General features: G+C 41.8%; 1 protein-coding gene across 1 annotated transcript in view; it reads right to left on the bottom strand.

Moving 5' to 3' along the window:
* The window catches only part of LOC121293298 (S-arrestin-like), a 46,543-nt gene that overhangs the window by 11,911 nt on the left and 15,817 nt on the right, over positions 1-18,815 (bottom strand). Inside the window, exons 6-11 of the mRNA XM_041216205.1 lie at positions 16,949-17,016; positions 15,934-16,069; positions 13,280-13,364; positions 10,277-10,349; positions 4,966-5,103; positions 508-585 (exon numbers count right to left, since the gene is read on the bottom strand). Coding sequence (XP_041072139.1) covers positions 508-585; positions 4,966-5,103; positions 10,277-10,349; positions 13,280-13,364; positions 15,934-16,069; positions 16,949-17,016 — 578 coding nt within the window. The remainder of the gene's footprint in view (positions 1-507; positions 586-4,965; positions 5,104-10,276; positions 10,350-13,279; positions 13,365-15,933; positions 16,070-16,948; positions 17,017-18,815) is intronic.

The raw sequence follows: 18,815 nt of genomic DNA, 5'->3' as shown, positions 1-18,815 counted from the left end.
GTGTGCATGTGTGAGACTGAGTGCGTGACATTGCGTTAATTCTGGGGAACTATATGAGAATAAATAATTGTCTTTATTTTAAATTCACAAAACCTTGCTGCTGAATTATTTAATTGGAATACACCCTTCAAGGATGAGAAATGACACATCTCTTTATATACAAAACAAACTGATTACAGGCAGTAAGAGAGCAAATAACTTATGTTTGTGACAGTTACCACTAAGCCAAGTCTGACACCTTAGGAAGCAGTGACTATAGCTTAATTAAGTTCACATTGAGACTCATATGGTTTATCCATGAAAGGGTTCAGACACTTCCCATGTGGGTGGGTTTGAACATTTCTGATATCTCTCAGTGGGTATGAACATAACAAAGACAACCTTTTATCAAGCAAAATAAAAGCCTTAACATAGGACCAGATCGAGTTATTGTAACAAGACTCCATCTAGAATTTTGAGTATAAAATGTCCTTGGAATTTAAAGAAGTATTGATACACATCACTCACCCAGGAATTATCACGCTGGCTTTTACTGTATAGGACACCAATATCCCTTGAACCTCCTTGGTAGTTCCTTCCTTTAAACTGAAACAGAGAAAAGACAAGTTACACTGGTATTAAGGCACTGCATCAATCCCAGGCCGTCAAACTAGCTGGATCTCCTCCTCTCCCTCAATCTTCCTTTCCTGCTACAATCTTCTCAAACCCAAGCTTCAGAGCATCTAAACGCTACTCCATGATCTCTGTGATCTTCCCTTCTAATTTTCACCTGCTAACTATCCTGCACTATGAACCTTGATCCTCCACGTCATGTCCTGCAGAATGAACCTAGACCCTTTACCAGCTGTCCTGCCCTTGCTACTGTACTTCATATGTGTATTATCTATTATTGTCACCTAATGCCCTCTTACTGAGAACTTTGGCTCTTCACCTGGTGTTGTGCACACTTGTCCCTTCAACTTGTGTCCTACTGTCTTCACCTGGTGCCATGTAAAACAGGCTAGAACCTTTCAAATGGTATTCTGTACTATGGGCCTGGGTCTCAGATTTCGAAAAGGACATGAAGCCCACAGTCATGAGCTAAGAAAGTGGATGTTTTGTGTGATTTGCCTGTTAGTTGCTACCACTCAAAAACAAATTTTGAACTCAAATAAATCTAAAGTTTTAGTTGTAAACCTTCTATAAGAAACATGAATTTAAATATCATTAGCAAATCTTTATTGTCACTCAGAAATTCTGTCCTTGGCCTAGCGCGTTCTTAGTGGCGAATTGGAACCATTGCTAGTGTAACCTGTCTTGAAGCCAGCATGTTGTCACAGTGCCAGTAGAGGGGCCAAACGCTGTTTCACTCCTTCATGACCTTGGGCATTAAAGCTACACACTTTACAACCCAATATGAACTCAAATTAGGTTTCTTATCCAATACAGTTTGTGCACAAGTGTCAAAATGCAGTGGGAGCAAAATGGATCATGCAGTGCATTTCATATCAGTCTTTCATCTTTGGGACTTGGGTTCTAACCTAGTGCAGAGCCGACACAAATGGGATTAAATTGGATAACCCCTTAAAACACTTTGTATCCTCCTCACAACTTACTCTCCTTGGTCCAGGCAAATTGGAATCAAAAACTGGCCGGCAAAAACTGTAATGAAACAATGAGTTGCCTTTAAAAAGGAGATTGTTTGGTTACTGTCGAGGGGGATGCCCATGAAGAGGAAAAGTAGGGCAAACAAATCCAGAGCTCCCTGGATGACAGTAGTGATAGAGAGTTAGGTAAAGCAGAAAGCATGAATATGACAGGTATTAAGTGGATAACACAACTGAGATCCAGGTAGAATATAGGAAGTTCAGAGATAAATGAAAAAATAAGTAAGTGAAGCAAATAATATAAGAGACTGGCAGCTAACATATAAGGGTACATAGAAGTCTGCTATAGGCATTTAAATAGTAAAAAGGTAGTAAAAGGAGGGGTGGGTCAACTAGGGATTGAAAAGGGAAGTTATGAATGGAGACAGGGGGAATGGCTGAGGTACAAAAAATAAGTAGTCTGCATCTGTCTTTAACGAGGAAGAAAACGCTGTCCCAGTCATACAGAAAGAGGAAGTCGTTCAGACACTGAATGGGCTAAAAATTGATAAAGAGGAGGTATTGAATAGGCTGTGCTTAAAGCTGATAAGTCACCAGGGTTGGATGACATGCATCCGAGGATACTGAGGAAGTAAGGGTAGAAATTGTGGAGGCACTGGTCATAATTTTCCAATCCTGCTTAAGTACAAGGATGGTGCCAGAGGATAGGAGAATTGCAAATGTTACATTTGCTCAAAAAGTGTGTAAGAATAAGCCTAGCAAATACTGGCCAGTCAGTTTAACCTCAGCAGTGGAAAAGCTTTTAGAAATGCTAATTTGGGGGGAAAAAAGTCATATGGACAAATCTGGATTAATTAAGGAATAGCAGCACAGATTTTTTTTAAGGCAAATTGTGTTCAACTTTCTTGAGTTTTTGATGAGGTAACAGAGATGGGTGATGAGGGTAATGCAATTGATGTGGTGTACATGAACTTCCAAGGGCATTTGAAAGAGTGCTCCATAACAAGCTTGTTAGCAAAATTGTGTAGTATGAGGGGTTACTGTTAAACGTATTAAATATATAGTCTAAATCATCAGTAGCATAAGATCACATAATAATAGAGCATGGAGAGAGATTGTTCTCGGTAGAGCATTGTGTAGGGACTACCTTGTAAATAGTTAGCATAATGTTAACTAAAATATAGAGTTTACTAACAGCCTTATCAGTAAACCCAGGAGCATGACTACACATACCAGACCAAAACCAATAATAATAGAAATTGAAGATTTTGGAGCAGAAGTAACAGTGACAGCATGGATCCTATGATGGCTGGGTGACAGGAAACAGAGGGCGGTGGTGAACTGTTGTTTTTGGGAATGGAGGAAGTTCTGTAGTGGAGTTCCCCAGGGTCAGTGTTAGGACCACCACTTTTCTTAATCCATATTAATGATCTAGACTTTGGCGTACAATTTCAAATTTTGTGGATGATACAAAACTTACAAGTATTGCGAACTGCGAGGACTTAGACAGGTTGGTGGAATGAATGGTTCTCAGTCCATTGTGGAGTTTTACTTGGAGCTGGTGTACTTGGTCACTGCCTTTGTCCCTTCCGACACGGCGTGCTTGGCCAGTTCCCCGGGCAGCAGCGGGGGCACGGTGGTCTGGATCTTCTGGGAGCTGATGGTGCTGCACTTGTTGTAATAGGCCAGGGAGGAAGCCTCACCTGTGATGCGAGGCTGGTGGAATGGGTGAGCATGTGGCAGATGAAATTTAATCCAGAGAAGTGAGGCACGATTCATTTTGATAGGAAGAATGAGGAGAGATAAAATAAAATGAAGGGTACAGTTGTAAAGGGGTGTATCTGGAGATTTGTATTGTGTATTGTGTACTGTGCTGGTCTCCTTATTTAAAGAAAGATGTAAATGCGTTGGAAGCAATTCAGAAAAGGTTTACTAGGCTAATACCAGGAATGGGCGAGTTATCTTATGAGGAAAGGCTGGACAGGTTTGTATCCGCTGGAATTTAGAAGAATAAGAGGTGACTTAATTGAAACCTTCAAGATCCTGAGGGGTCTTGACAGGGTGGAGATGTTTCCTCTTGTGGGAGAATCTAGAACTAGGGGTCGCCTATTTAAGACAGAGATGTGGAGAAGATTTTTCTCAGAGAGTTGTGAGTCTTTGGAACTCTATTCCTCAAAAGGCGGTGGAAGCAGAGTCTTTAAATAGTTTTAAGGCAGAGCTAGATAGGTTCTTGATGAACAAGGGGGTGAAAGGTTATCAGGGGTAGGCAGGAATGTGGGGCTGAGGTTATAATCAGATCAGCCCTGACCTTATTGATTGGTGGAGCAGGCTCGAGGAGCCAAGTGGCCTACTCCTGCTCCTAACGCGGCTGTTTGCATGACCCAAGAGACCTGGGGCATATGTGCACAAATCATTGATGGTGGCAGGACAGGCTGAGAAAACAGTTAGTAAAACATACCCCATACTGGGCTTTATAAATAAGGGTGTATAAAGACAAGGAAGTTATGATGAACCTCTATAAAACACTGGTTCAACTTAACTGGAGTATTGACTCCAATTAAGAGCACCACATGTTAGGAAGGATGTGAAGACATTAGGGATGGTGCTGAAAAGATTCATAAGAAAGCTTCCAGGGATGAGGAACTTCGGTTACACAAATGCACAAATTAGAGAAGCTGTGGTTATTTTCATTGGAGAAGATAAACAGCAGAATTATAGTAGATTTCAAAATCATGAGGGGTCTGGACAGAGTAAATAGGGAGAAACTGTTTCCATTGGTGGAAAGGCTGGGAATTGGAGGACAACTATTTAAGGTGATTGACAAGCAATGGCAACATGAGGAGAAAACTTTTTATATAGCAAGTGGTTAGGATCTGGAATACAGATCTGGAATACACCATATGTGGTGGAGGCAGATTCAACCGAGGCCTTCAAAAGTGAGTTGCATAATTATCTGAAACAAAAACATTTGCAGAACTACGAGAAAAAAGCAGGGAGTGGGACTAGGTGAGTTGCTTTTCCAGAGAGCTAGCATGAACTCAACAGGCCAAATGGCCTCCTTCAGTGCAGTAACCATTCTATGATTGTATGATTCTATGACAGCATTCATGCTCCCACCCCGCCCATCTGCCAATGTCCTTGTTGTTCCTTGTCAGCCAGCTAGCCCAGGCTGCTGCCGCCCTGGATGAGATGGTACAGTCTGAAGCTGATCCATATAGGCCCAGAGCCACTCGAGCTCTCTAATTCACATTTGATCCATGTCCATCTCCCTTCCTCCCCCAGCCAATCTCCCCCCCCTTCAGTCTTTCTCTGCACCCCATCTCCCTTTCTCACAGTCCACATTGCCCTCCCTCCCCCAAGTCAAACCTGATTCCCTCACATGGTGGAAGAAGCCAGGTTAGTGTCCTCTTGTTTGATTCTGCCATCAATGGCGATGCCATGCTTGTCGCAGTTGTTGGCAATTAATGGCAAAATCGTAAATGTCTTCGAGAATTTGGAACCTGCAGCAATCTGGTCACTGAATAAAAAGAAATGTTCATATTTAGAAATATAAACCTAATCAATGGTAACCAAATATCCTGCATCCGACAACACATCAGCCTTTCTGAATATCACCTACCAAACTGTGAGGGATCCTGACCACCATGAGCTACATCGAGAAGAGATTCCTGAAAGGCCTGTTGGACACACTGAAGTCACAGGTATTCAGACACTAATGTTATTTCCTCCACAGGAAATAAGAGAATTGCGTACCTTATTTAACCATTTTTATCCAGTCCAAAACTGGATGGGTGAGATTTTGGATGATTGACAGTACATTGGGAAGGAAAATTCCCATAGTGCATGATTTCCACATTCTGTCCAGCCCTCAAGGACCTTAAACTGTCTTCAGTACCGAAGGATCACCAAACAAAAAAGGAGTATCCAGTTGAAAACCAGAGTTGTGGTCACCCTAATGTGGCCAGGCCTCATATCTTATACCACACTGTGGTCAAATAGTGATGATCTGTGTTCTTCTGGTAGGAGATGTTGATCTTGGGATTGGTCCCTATGGGTAGGATGCACTGTATCCTCTCGAACACAATCTTATCCAGTTCACTGCCTAGATTGTACAGGGCTGATAGGGATAAAATGGGATTTTAATTTGTGACCATAGACAATGCTAACATGATCCCCACACACAACTCCCTTCTAGTCAGGATCACTACTGATGATCAGGAGTTGGATCCCTGGTTAATTTTCTCCTCCGCAGCACAGGGGTCTTGATAGTGATTGGCTTGGCGACTGGCCAAGCACATCCTGGGGTCAAATTTCTGTGGGATTTCTCCTCATCTTACTTCAATGGAAATCCCAAAGAAACTGCATCATTGCGCTGGAGTTTCCACGAATCTCCCAGCAAACATAGGATAAGAGCATAGGGATAGGAGTAGACCAGTCAAACTTTGAGTCTGTTTCACCATTCAATTAGATTATGGATGATCTTATCCCATTTATCCACCTTTGTTTCATCTCCCTCAATATCCTTCTGTCTTGGTTCACTCATGAGGCAGGCAAAGCATGTTCTTATGTCTGTTTCCATAGCCAATTTTCTCCTGGAATGGGTTGTTAGCCTGTCACCAGAGGCTACAGCTTGAGGGGCACCCCTGTACATCAAACATAGCTGACCCAGGAGACTCTCCTGCTCTTACCACCTATCATAAGTATTTTGGAAAGATTGGTAATCAATCCTGTTTGGCTGTGTTATGAATGTACCTTCCATGGCCTTCAAGTCCTGGAGAGGGACTCGAACCCGGAGCTTCTGGCTCAGGCACAGGAACTTTACCCACTGCACCACAAGACCTCCTCCTCAATACCCTTACCAAACAAAAATCTATTGACCTCAATCTTGAAAATTTCATTTGACCCACAGCCTTTTAGTGGAAAGGATTCCAGATTTCCTATAGTCCATTTGCAAAAGTGATTCCCTGATTTCATGCCTAAATAGCCTGGCTCCAATTTTAAGTTTATACACCCTTGTTCTTGATTCCACCAAAGAGGAAATAGTTTCAAGGGAATACAAACCAAGTTTGAGCAACCTGTCCTCATTTAACCCTTTAAGCCCTGGGATCATTCTGGTGTATCTGTGCTCTACTTCCTTCAAGCCAATTATCTTCCCTAAGGTTTAGAATCCAAAATTGAATACAATTAACACAATGGGGTCTGACCAAAACTCTGTGTAACTGAAGCAACAGATTTTCACCTCTATGGTCCATCTCTCTTAGGATAAAGGTCAACACCCCATTAGCCTTCCTGACTACTTTTTGATCTGTGCTTCAGTATTTAATGATCTGGGCACTTGGATACTTAAATCTCTTTGTTCTTCCACAATATTAATTTCTCCACATTAATAAAATATTCTGATTTTGTTTTTCTTGGATCCAAAGTGGATGACCTCACACTTCCCCACACTGAACTCCATCTGATACAATTTTTCCTTCTCACTTACTCTATGACCCTTTGTCATTTCCTACTAAACACAATGGGCAGAATTTTGCCCTTGATGGGCGGGCGGGCCCCACCGACTCGGCGGCGGGCGGGCAGCCGATCGCCACTGCCAAAACGAGCCCTGCCACCATTTTAAATGGGTGGGCCAATTAAGGCCCGCCCGACGGGAAGCGCTATGCGCTTCCTGTTGGGCGGGGGATTCCCCAACTGTCAGAGTGCGCTCTTTCACACATGTGCACGAAAGAGTGCACATCTACCTGAGACTAAGTGCTGCCTCAGGGAGATCGCTGACAGTTTTTGAAAGTTGAAAAATAGAAAAATAAAAAAATTAACATGTCCCCCTCATGTGACAACATGATGTTAATAAAGTGCACATAAACTTTATTAAAGTCTTTTAAAACAGACATGAAACCTCATCCTGCCAGTGGATGAGGTTTCATATTTTTTCAGAAGCCCGCCAGCCTTTAGGTTGGACGGGCAGGGCCTTTAATTGGCTTAATGATCCTGTCAATGGCTTCAATTGGCCATTGACCGGTTGGCGGGCCCGCAGCTGATTTCACTGTCCGCCCGCCTTCCTGAATATTTAAATGGGGTAGGATGAGGTCGGAGGTTCCTCCAACGTCATCCCGCGTCGGTGAGTGGGCCCCGCCCCCAGCTCACCAACGGAAAAATTCTGCCCCATGTACTGCGCCTCCTAATTAAGTTTCATCTGTAAATTTGTACATTTGTACTCTCTACTCCTTTGTCCCAAGTCATTAATATATAAAGCAAAAAGCTGAGGTCAAGTACAGTTGGTTAAGGAACACCACTTGTCATAATCCACCAATTAGAATATGCTCCCTTTATCCCCACTATCATTCTCCTACTTTTCAACAAATTACAAACTTGATCAGTAACTTTGGATATTTGAGTTTAACTGCGCATCTGCCTCTTAACTGAAGTTGCTGTACTATTTACATATAAATGAGTGGGTACCATTAGTAGCATAATCTGAGCTGTTGATCTAGAAGATTGCTCTGAGCGCATTCGATAAATAAATTAACTTTGCTACTTGAGCTGTTCTGCTTATCACAGTTTATGTGAAAATAACATCTCCTATTGTAACCACATTGATTTTTCTACATGCTTCCCTGATCTCCAATTATCTTTATTTCTCCACTAAGACATTATCAGATCATCTATAGACAATCCCAACAACAGATTTACATCCTTTGCTGTTCCTTAACGCTATCTAGCGTGTTTCCACTGCTTAAGTAATTTTACTGAATTCCCTTTTTCCATCACTGTAATTATGTATTTTCTCCAGATTGTTACTCCCCCTCCTTTCCCAGTTTTTTTTGTCCTTTTCAAACCTCTCAAACCCTGGAATATTTATTTCCTAATCATGTCCAGCTCATCGCAAAGTTTTTGTAGTGACCACTACATCATACCCTTAAGTTCAATTTGTGCTTCTAATTCGCTTGTTTTATTTTGTATGCCACATCCAGTTATGCACAAAATTCTTATCTGGGTAATTGCCACCGCATTGCCTATATGATCTACTGATCTTTTCATACTTCTTGATGTATTGTGTGGATTGTTCCCTTCCACTTCCTTAACCAGATTCCCCTCTGCTCTATCCTTTACACAAAGACACAGGTGCTTCTCCAATTCAAATAAAGGTTATCCCATTCATACAAACTCCCTAGCCCCAAAGGTGTGCCCGAGAAGTCAAAAACCCTCTCTTCTACATTCTCCTTCCAGCCAAATGCTGACAGTCCTAACCTTCCTCTTCTTATCTGGTCCAGCACCTGACCCTGGGGACAATCTAGAGATTAGTACTCTGAAGGCTCTATTCCTTAACCTGAAACTTAATTTCTTGAAATCCTTTTGCACAACCTCGAACCTATTCACTCTCTATATCATTGGTTCCCATGTGAACCATGACCTCTGTTCACCATTCCATTCTTTGTATTTGCTCTGCGACACCACTTGGTAAGCAACACAACATTCAACACTCTAGATCATGTGAAAATAACAACCTGCATTTATATAGCACCATTAATGAAGTAAAACATCCCAAGGTGCTTCGCAGGCACATTCAAACAAAAATTGATATAAAGGCACATGAGGAGATACTAGGACAAGTTGGGCAGAGAAGTTTTAAGGACCGTCTTAAAGGATGAGATAGAGAGGCAGAGAGGTTTAAGGAGGGAATTCCGGAGCTTTGGCCTAAGCAGCTGATGGCACAATCACGATTGGTGAAGCAAGGAAAATCAGGGATGCGCAAGGGGCTGGAATTGAAGTAGTGCATGGTCCTTGGAGGGTTGTAAAGCTGCAGGAGGTTACAGTAATAGAGAGAAACCAGGCCATTGGGGGGTGAAGTGGGATTTGAAAACAAGGATGAGAATTTTAAAATTAAGGTATTGCTGGGCAAGGAGCCGATGTAAGTCAATGTGCACAGGTTTTGGGTGAACTCAGGTTTATGGAGGATGGAAGGTGGGAGGCCGGCCAGGAGAGTTTTGGAACACTTGAGGCATGGATGAGACAGCAGAATGAGCTGAGACAGGGGTGGGCCTGGTAAATGTTGGGAGAGATACTACCTTTCCCTTGATTGCAGGATCCCCTACAATCATCTCTCACATAGTCTTATCTGTAATCCCTAAGGGTAACCAACTTGCTCTTCAATATCGTGCATGGTTATCCACCTGTATGTTACCCTTTTGGTCCACATCACTGGTAGCTGAACTAGCATACAAATTTAACAAATGTAGCTCCTTAGATGATCCCCTTTCTACCCTCACTTTTTGTTGTCTGCCAGAGTTGGGAGAACTTCTGCAGAAATATTAGACTTTGTTATATCAGGGCCCTGTGATTTCTATCTCCTCAAACTGAGTTGTGAATGGGTGGAATGGAATTTTTGTTCGATCTGCTACAGTGATCACTCTGTGGCACTTCAACCGCTCACAGTTAACTCAAAGAGCTATAACTGATCTGCAGACCGTCAATCCTCACCATCCAGACATTCCTGGAGGACCAAGTCCACGCTACAGGGCTCCAGCTACTACAGAGGGACTAGGTCATTGTATTAGGCACCAGCCATTCTACGGGATTCCTAACATCCTATAGAGTCTAGGCTGACCCACAGAGTTCAAGTCATTCTACAGGGTTTTTGATCATCGTCACCCAACGAGGCTTTTATTGTACTACTAAAGTGCTTTACTTACTTTGTTTCCTCCACAGCAACCTGCTCAGTGTATTTATCATTTGAGTACAGCACCACATTAGTCGCTTGTTCAACTGAGAACAAAGAAAAGATATTCAGACCCACTAAACATACAGTATTTGTAGTTGGAAAAATCTTTTGCATTCTGAGAATAACTTGGTGTAAGTGAATGGGTTTTGGGCGAATTAAAATTGGGTCTTTGGGAAGTTTCAAAATCTGTATAGACAAAAAATTGGGGGGTATAATTAATACAATGGAAATATACAAGAAGACATTAATTAATGCACACAATGGGAACATAATTGGCAAATGAACTTCAATATAGGTAAATTTGAGGCAGTACATTTTGGTAGGAAGAATGAGGAGGCCACATACAACTTGATAATAAGAGTCTAAATGGGGTAGAAAAGCAGAGGGATCTGGTGGAGCAGATAAATAAATCATGAAAAGTAGTTAGTGATGCAGGTCAATAAAGCCACTCAAAAAGTAAGTTTTTCTAAACAAACTGAATTGAAAAGCAGGGAAGTTATGTTAAGCTTATAAAGAACCTTTATTAGTGCTCGTTTAGAGTACAGTGAGCAGTTTTATACAGTAGATGTAGAAGCACTGAAAAAGGTATAAAAAATTTCTAGAATAAGAAAGGAAGATTTGCATTTATATGGCGCCTTTCACAACCTCAAGGATATCCCAAAATGCTCTTCAGCCAATGGAGTACTTTTTGAATTGTAGTCACTGTTATAATTTAAGAAACAAGGCAGCCAATTTGTACATAACAAGCTCCCACAAAGAGCAATGTGATAATGACCAGATAAATGTTTCTTTAGTGATGTGGATTGACGGATGAAGGTTGACCAGGAGGACGAGGGATACCTTCCCTCCCCTTCTTTGAAGTAGTGCCATGGGATCTTTTACACCCACCTGAGAGGGCAGATAGGTTTAATGTTCAAGCTGAAGGATGGAACTTCCAACAGCGCAGAGTTCCTTCAGTACTGCATTGGACTGGCCACTGAGATTTTGGTGCTCAAGTCCCTGGAGGGAGACTTTAATCTACAATCTTCTGACTCAGAGGTGAGAGTGCTACCCACTCAACCACAGCTAACACAAAATGCTAGAATTAAACCAGAATGGAAAAGCATTAACTATCAGGAAAGTTTGAACAGGCTCGAAGTCTTTTCCCTAGAAAAGAGAAGACTGAGGGGTGACCTGATAGAAATCTTTAAAATTATGAAAATGTTGACTAAAGTATATGTAGAGAAATTGCATCCATTGTGGGAGAAACCAGAATTGAGGCCATAAATATCAAAAAGTCACTAAATATTCCAATAGGGAATTCAGAAGAAACTTCTTTACACAGAGTGGTTTGAATGTGTAAGCTTCTATCACATGGAGTAGCTGAGGTGAACAGCATTGATGTTTTAAAGGGAAATATGAAGAAAGAATAGAGGGAGATGTTGATGGGGTTAGACAAAGAAAGGTGGGAGCAGGCTCTTGTGGAGCATAAATGCCTGCATGGGCCAATTGGCCTGAATAGTCTGTTTCTCTGTTGTAAGTACCACACCAATCTATGTGAAGGAAAGGAGAGAAGGTAAGGAAGGAAATGGAAGTTGGGGGTTGCATATCCGTATCTGGAATGGAATAGTTCACACCTGGAAACTCTCAGGTTTCTACAGTGATTGTATCCAAGATGTGTCCAAAATAAGGTGAATCAATAATGACTGTACTACACTGCCACCTGCTTACCCTTTTCTAGCTGTCATTTGCCATCAGCAAGTTCTCCCAGAGCTTGCTATGGTGTGTATCAAGACACTCATTAGGGTGCCACGAGCGCTCACTAGCTAGCACTGTTTACTCAGGGATTTACCAGTCCGTTGCTGTTTACCCACATTGTTTACTCAGAGACTTATTAGTAAACACTGTTTACACAAGACTCACGAGTTAACACTGTTTACTCGAAGATTCATTAGTTGGCCTTCAACACCTCTTTGTCCTTTTGTCTGTGACATCTTTTGGTTATCTCCACCTATCACTGGCCCTCTATCCAGCTCTTCTTGTACCCCCCCACCCCGCACCAAAAAAAACCAGATTATATTTCACCTCTCTTCTATTTTTGCTTAGTTCTGTTGAAGGGTCATTTGGACTTGAAACGTTAACTGTGCTCCTCTCTGCAGATGCTGCCAGACCAGCTGAGTTTTTCCAGGTATTTTTATTTTTGTTTTGGATTTCCAGCATCCGCAGTTTTTTGCTTTTATGTATTAGTTGGTATTGTTTACCCGAGACTCATGAGTAAGTACTCTTTGAACAGAAAATTGCCTTTTAACACTGTTTCCTCAGAGAATAACTAGTTAGCGCTATTTACTCAGATTCACAAATCCAACATTGTTTACTAAGAATCTCATTAGTTAGCACTATTTACCCAGACGCTCACTAGTTAGCATTGTTTACCCAAAAACATCTCGATGGAATTATTAGATTTAAGAGCTTAATGTTGCTTAAGGGCTTTTACACACAATATAATTTCTTGCTAAATCATATTTCAAAATTGGAAAAGTGTTTCACTTTGTGCAACAATCTTGGAAGTCAGTGAAAGGAATTGGTAATCTCATAGTGGAAGTGCTGTCCAGCTGTTCATTTTTAAAATTTCTTCTTGGCAATGCTGGACTTACTGTCCACTTGCAATTGCTTTGAGAAGGTGGTGGCCCTTCTTCCCAAATGTAGCAATGCTTTGTACTACTGAATGCCTTGAGAGGCCATTTTAAGGGTGGTAAGAGTCAACCCTGTAGTGTGGGACTGGAATTACATGTAGGCTGGACCAGATAAAGTGGCAAGTTCTCTTCCCCAGGGAGCCAGTTATGTTATGATGGCAATTTAGCAGCTTTCATTCTCACTTTTCTGATATAAGCCCTCAAATTACCAAATTTATTAAATTCAATTATATGATTTGCTATGGTGCAATTTGAACTCATGATCTCCGGGTTGATAGTCCATAATCAAAACATCACCATACCTGATACTTTGATGCCCTTTACATCCTTTTTAGAACTATTATTCACTTCAATATGGACACTGATGGGCTCTCCATGGTAGAATACCTGAGGAACGAATATAATCATTACTTCAAATTCAGCCCTTTGGTTTCAACTTTCTCCTTTCTTTCAGGGAACCTGGCTTCCCAGCTGCTGCCTGCTCTAGTGCCTCATTCAAGTCTCATCCTTCATATCTGAACCTAGCCAGTGTCTCAAGGCTATCCAACTGCTGGGACATCACAACCAAGCCCAATTCTATCCTCACTTGAGGCTCATGATCACAAGCACCAGCAAGAATCATTGGGTACTGATTGGGAGTAGGCAATGAAGCTCAATTCTTTCCTCCATAACCTAGTGGCACTAAGGCCAACTGTAGAAAGCAAACCACTGCCCTGGCTGAAATCAGATCTGAGATCTCTTTTAGCTCAGTCAGAAGTTGGATTTACCAACCAAGCTATCGGGACCATACATATTCATTGAAGTGGTTGTCAGTACCAGATTATCAGGGTAGCTTTCTTAATGAGACGAAATGGACGGATGAGAGATTTACAATCAAGGTATAGTATACAGAATAAGGAGGTCAAGATGGCTTAGAACATTGCTGTTACACTGTAGGATGCAAGTTAAAATGCAGCCAAGAGAGATGAGAGGAAGTAGCTTTCTTTGTGAGGGACAGGCTATTATAATGGGTTTCCTCTTGCTTTACAACTTGGCAAAAAAGATGAAGGTTGGTCCTTTCTGACATGCGTGTCATAGACACATTGGGCAGAATTTTAATCCAGCAAGATTTTATGGTTCCGCTGAAGTCAATGGAGTTTAGAATGGCTCACCATATTCTACTGCCCCATTTCCGCTGTGACAGGGCAGTAAAGTTCCAGCCATTGTCAGGACATTGGTCCGCAGTAGAAAAACTCCCCTTGCGCCAAGCTTGACACTAAACTGCTAGAACATGCGGCCTTGCATGCAGTAGTGGGCTGATCAAGGAAAGCAACGGAATGCTGCCATAATTTTCCAATAAGACATTCACTGCTAGTGAGGCACCAGTGATATGGCCATCAAAATATTCTGCTCACTGTCACACTCAAAGAGAACTCAAGATGACTGCTGTGAACTATCGCACTGAAAGAATAAAGAGAGCTTTACTGAGGTTGGAGAGCTGAGCTAATTTTTGGGGCTCTGCAGAGGAACCTCATGGATCTAACCCATGCTGAACCTGATCAGGGGATTTCCTATATAGCTTACCCATTGTAGAAGGTGCCACTTTTTGCAATTTTTTTAAACTGAAAATTAAGTTTAAAATTTTGGGGTTTTAAAGAAAAGTGTATCATGCAAGCGTTTTTTTGTTAAATACAAGCACTGAGGTGATAGGAGGTTAACATACTAGTGAGCTGAGCTTTGATATAATGTTCTTAAAGTCTGCAATTTATAAGCAATTCATTAGCCTATCTCAGCAATCAACAAAGACCGGACAACCATTGTGTCCGGAAGTCTCTGATTCTTTTGGCTGTGAAGAAAGAGTAATACAGGAAGTCAGTTATAAACGCTGTAAAGTCAGGCAGGTTTTTAAAACAGAAAGCTGTGAGGGTAAGCTTTGGCGAGGTATTGAGGGGGAATATAGGAATATAGTTTGGAGGCATTTTGTTCAAGCCACTGATGTGGGGAAGCATGTTCATTATTTTGTACTATAATACCAAAATAAATTATACTTATTAAACTCTATGTCAGATCAAAATTATCACTCTGTATTTTGACTTTCTGTGAAGTTCAGAAGGGATGGTAAATAATAAGATGGGAGCAAGAAGTTACAAAGGAACAGGGGCAGAGTGGGAAAAATCAATGCAAATAGACTTCAATGCAGACCAGTGTGAGATCATGCACTTTAGACTCAAGAAAAGTGAAATCAGATGGTGAGGAAATGGTGAGGAACTAAGAACTGTAACAGGACAAAGAGATTTGTGAGTCTAAACAGACACATCATTGAAGGCTAGTAGATAGGTATAAAAACAATCAGAAGGGCTACTGGAATCTTGGCCTTTATCTCAAGGATGCTGAATTACAAAGGGGAGGAAGTTGCTCTGAAGATGTATAAAGCTGGAGTCAGATCCTGTCTGGAAAACTGCATTCAGTTCTGGGCACTGCACCTTAGAAAACATGTATTAAGTTTGGCAGAGGTTCAACACAGATTCATCAGAATGACGCCAAGGCTTAAAAGTTCAAAATTATGAAGATTGGTGACAAAAACTTGGGATTGCATTCCCTTGCATCTTGAAGATAGAGGTTTATTTGATGGGGGCATGAAGAAAAGGGGACATAATCTTCAAATTAGTGCTGGGCCATAAACTAATGAAATCAAGAAGCACTTTTTCACACACACAGTAGTAGAAATTTGGAGCTTGTGTTGATGTGAGGACAATTGCAGTTTTCAAGATTGAGATCGATTTTGTTAGGAATTGGTATTAAGGGATACGGAGCAAAGGCGGGTAAATGAGGTTGAGGTGCAGATCAGCCATGATCTAATAGAATGACCTATTCCTCTTCCCATCTTTCTTTTGATTCACATCTTGAAACACACTTTCTTCACCATTCAAAGAGTGAGGCATTGTTTAGTTAGTATCTTCTGTCAGGTGTCCCTCACCTCTTTATTCAAAGATGCTGTCAAGTGGAGTGGCTGGTCTGACATCACGAAATGCTTGCTGGTATGAACAGTTGGCTTTTGCCCAGTCTGATCTGGAGCAAACTGTATTTTACGGATAGTCAGACGCACAGAGCTCCTGGAAAAATAAAGAAGGAAAACAAAATCAGTGAGCAACAAGAAGAAGTTAATGTAAAACATGACCAACACTAAAATTTTAAAAATATATATCATGAAAGTTGTTATATTGTCATTAAAGGCTCACTTGTGCAGTGATTAAAATTTCATAATTTAAGGTCCCTCTACACTGTCCCATCAAACACTCCCAGGGCAGGTACAATATGAGATAAATACAGAGTCAAGCTCCCTATTACTTTACACACTATACTGTCCTAACAATATTCCTTAGCTACATGCTGAAGAGACCAATGGGGCAATTTTCCTTTTCTCACACCACCATATGTGGCTTCTTGAAATTGCTAATTGAATGCCCACTGATGCTGAATTAGGTATAGTCTAGTGTTGCTTTCTATCCAAGTGACTAACACTAACCCTGACTATAACCAGACAATTTCATCTCTTTAGTCTGGGCTGGATTTGACCATAGTATTTGTGGTGAAAGGTTAGTGTCTAATCCCACCACCCCACTACCCCTTACTACCAAGTCCTCTTCAAGTTACTAACTACATGAGGCCTTGCGAGTGCTTCACACTGTACACGTAGCAGCAGGTAGTTTATAGCAAGGATTCACTAAAGGCCTACTGAGTGACAGTTCACAGTTCTATGTATCTGCACATTGCTGATCCCCTTTCAGCTGGTAATACTCTAACCATTAATTGAACAGATTGGTGCAACCAATTGGTTCGATTGTGCGCTGCACAAGACATGAAGCAATAAATTGCAGTGAATGTGTTACCGTTATCACAACGATGTTAGAGACTTGACTATTTTCACAGTATATGAGAGATATATCAGGTTCAAATGCCTTCCAGAATGCAACATATTCCTCCTCATTTACCTTTTATGGATCTTTTCCTCCAGATTACTCACGCAGAAAGCTGTAACTTCAAAATCTACGGAACAGAACTGCAGAGAAAACATAAAGATCAGGAATCATAGTTATCTAGCAGGAAGGGTAGGCTATGGTACAGGTTCATGAATCACTGAATCATTCTACAGTACAGGTTCACAGGTGCTGAATCATTCTAGGTTACATAGAATTATGCAGAATATACAAAACTCAGGCCATTCAGTTCGAGCAATCCATGCTCCAACTGAGTCTCTGCCCATTCTTCCTTATCTAACTCTAGCAGCCTAACCCTCATATGTGTATCTAGCTTCTCCTTAAATACATCTAGACCGTTCACCTACTCCTATGTAGTATCAAGTTTCAAATTCTCACCATTCTCTGGGTAAATAAATTTCTTCTGAATTTCCTGTTTGAGTTCTTTGTGACTACCTTATATTCATAATCTCCAATTGGTTCTTCCCTACAAGTGGAAACACTTTGCCTATGTCTGCTCATAAAATTCTTTCATAATTTTAAAAATCTCTATCAGATCATGTGTCAGCATTCTCTTTCCAAGAGAAATAAGACCCAGCCTGTTCATCCTTTCCTTATTTGTATAACCTCACAGTTCTGGTATATTTGTTTTCACCCTCTCCAGTGACTCCATGGGGTGAAGTGTGAGGCCCGCCCCGAGGCAAATTTGGTGGAGGGGGGTCATTTAATCAGGTGGGAGGGTAGGAACCAGACCACCTTCCCGCCACCACTCTGATTAAACCTGGGGCGGAAAGGCTTGTGGATGGCCTTCCCTGTAACCCACTGTGAATTGAGACCCCTAAGTGGGAAGTTAGTGCCCACTTAAGGGCCTCATCCTGTCACCACTGGTATTAACCCATGGTGGGAGCTCAAAAGGCAAAGCCCTGTTGAGTTTGCTTGCAGATCACTGCAGGGGGTGGTGGGGGTGGTGGCAGGGGGAGGGGGGGTGAGTGGTGGGACATCCTTCGTTGTTAGGCACTCAATCCTGAGTCCATTATAGTTCCTACTATAGATGTTTTATCTCTTTTCTTAATGTAGCAGGGCCTCTGGCAGCAGGTGGTGATGGTTGGGGGAGAGCACTGAGCAGAGGAACTGGTTAGCTTCTGTGGGGCCCTACCTGCAGGGAGCAGGGTCTTTGGTAGGCTGGAATTCAGAGCCAGATGCCACGAGGTGAGAGAGAGAGAGCAGCAAGGAGCAGAAGCTCAGAACTTGTGAGCTATAGCATGGAGGAGCCAAGAAAATTAATAGGGCAGCTTGAAGCCTCTGATGCTGGCTAGAAAACTGGCAAGTGGTAGTGGAGCAGGCATGAAGCTGCTAGAGACCTAGGCGGCCCACCTGAGCAACCCCCCTGCACCCCCCCACCCCCCAAGTCTGAGAAGACCCAATTAGACGAATTCTCTTCTTGTCTGGGAGACAAGGTAATCTGGGTCATGTGGGCATGAGAAATTAGCAATAGGAGTTCCACCATCTGAGCTCTGCTACCCAACAAATTAGAGATCAGGAGTTAAGCTCTCAGTGACATCCTGGTGGATCCAGAGTATCAGCTGTGAATATCCATTGTAAATAGTTTCTCAGAGTTAAGCTTTTCCACTAAAGTTTAGAAGGATTTGATGGCAGTGGAATAAAAGATCCCTGTTTAATAACCTTCGTGCAGTCCGTGTGCTTGAACTTCCCATATATCTATATTTAATGTACGTTCATTATTCCACCAGTCCATGGGCAAGACATCTTTTTCTATGAATTATTAAATATGTATAATATGCCTCTGTTATCTCTTTGCTTGTTTCTCTTAAAATGCCCGTATGTAGTCAGTCCACATCAAGGGTTTTATCCATTTTGAATC

The sequence above is a fragment of the Carcharodon carcharias genome, chromosome 2, assembly GCF_017639515.1.
Source record: "Carcharodon carcharias isolate sCarCar2 chromosome 2, sCarCar2.pri, whole genome shotgun sequence".
Taxonomy (NCBI): Eukaryota; Metazoa; Chordata; class Chondrichthyes; order Lamniformes; family Lamnidae; genus Carcharodon; species Carcharodon carcharias.
Note: the sequence above shows the minus strand (reverse complement) of the source record. Positions and strands in the feature narration are given on the sequence as shown.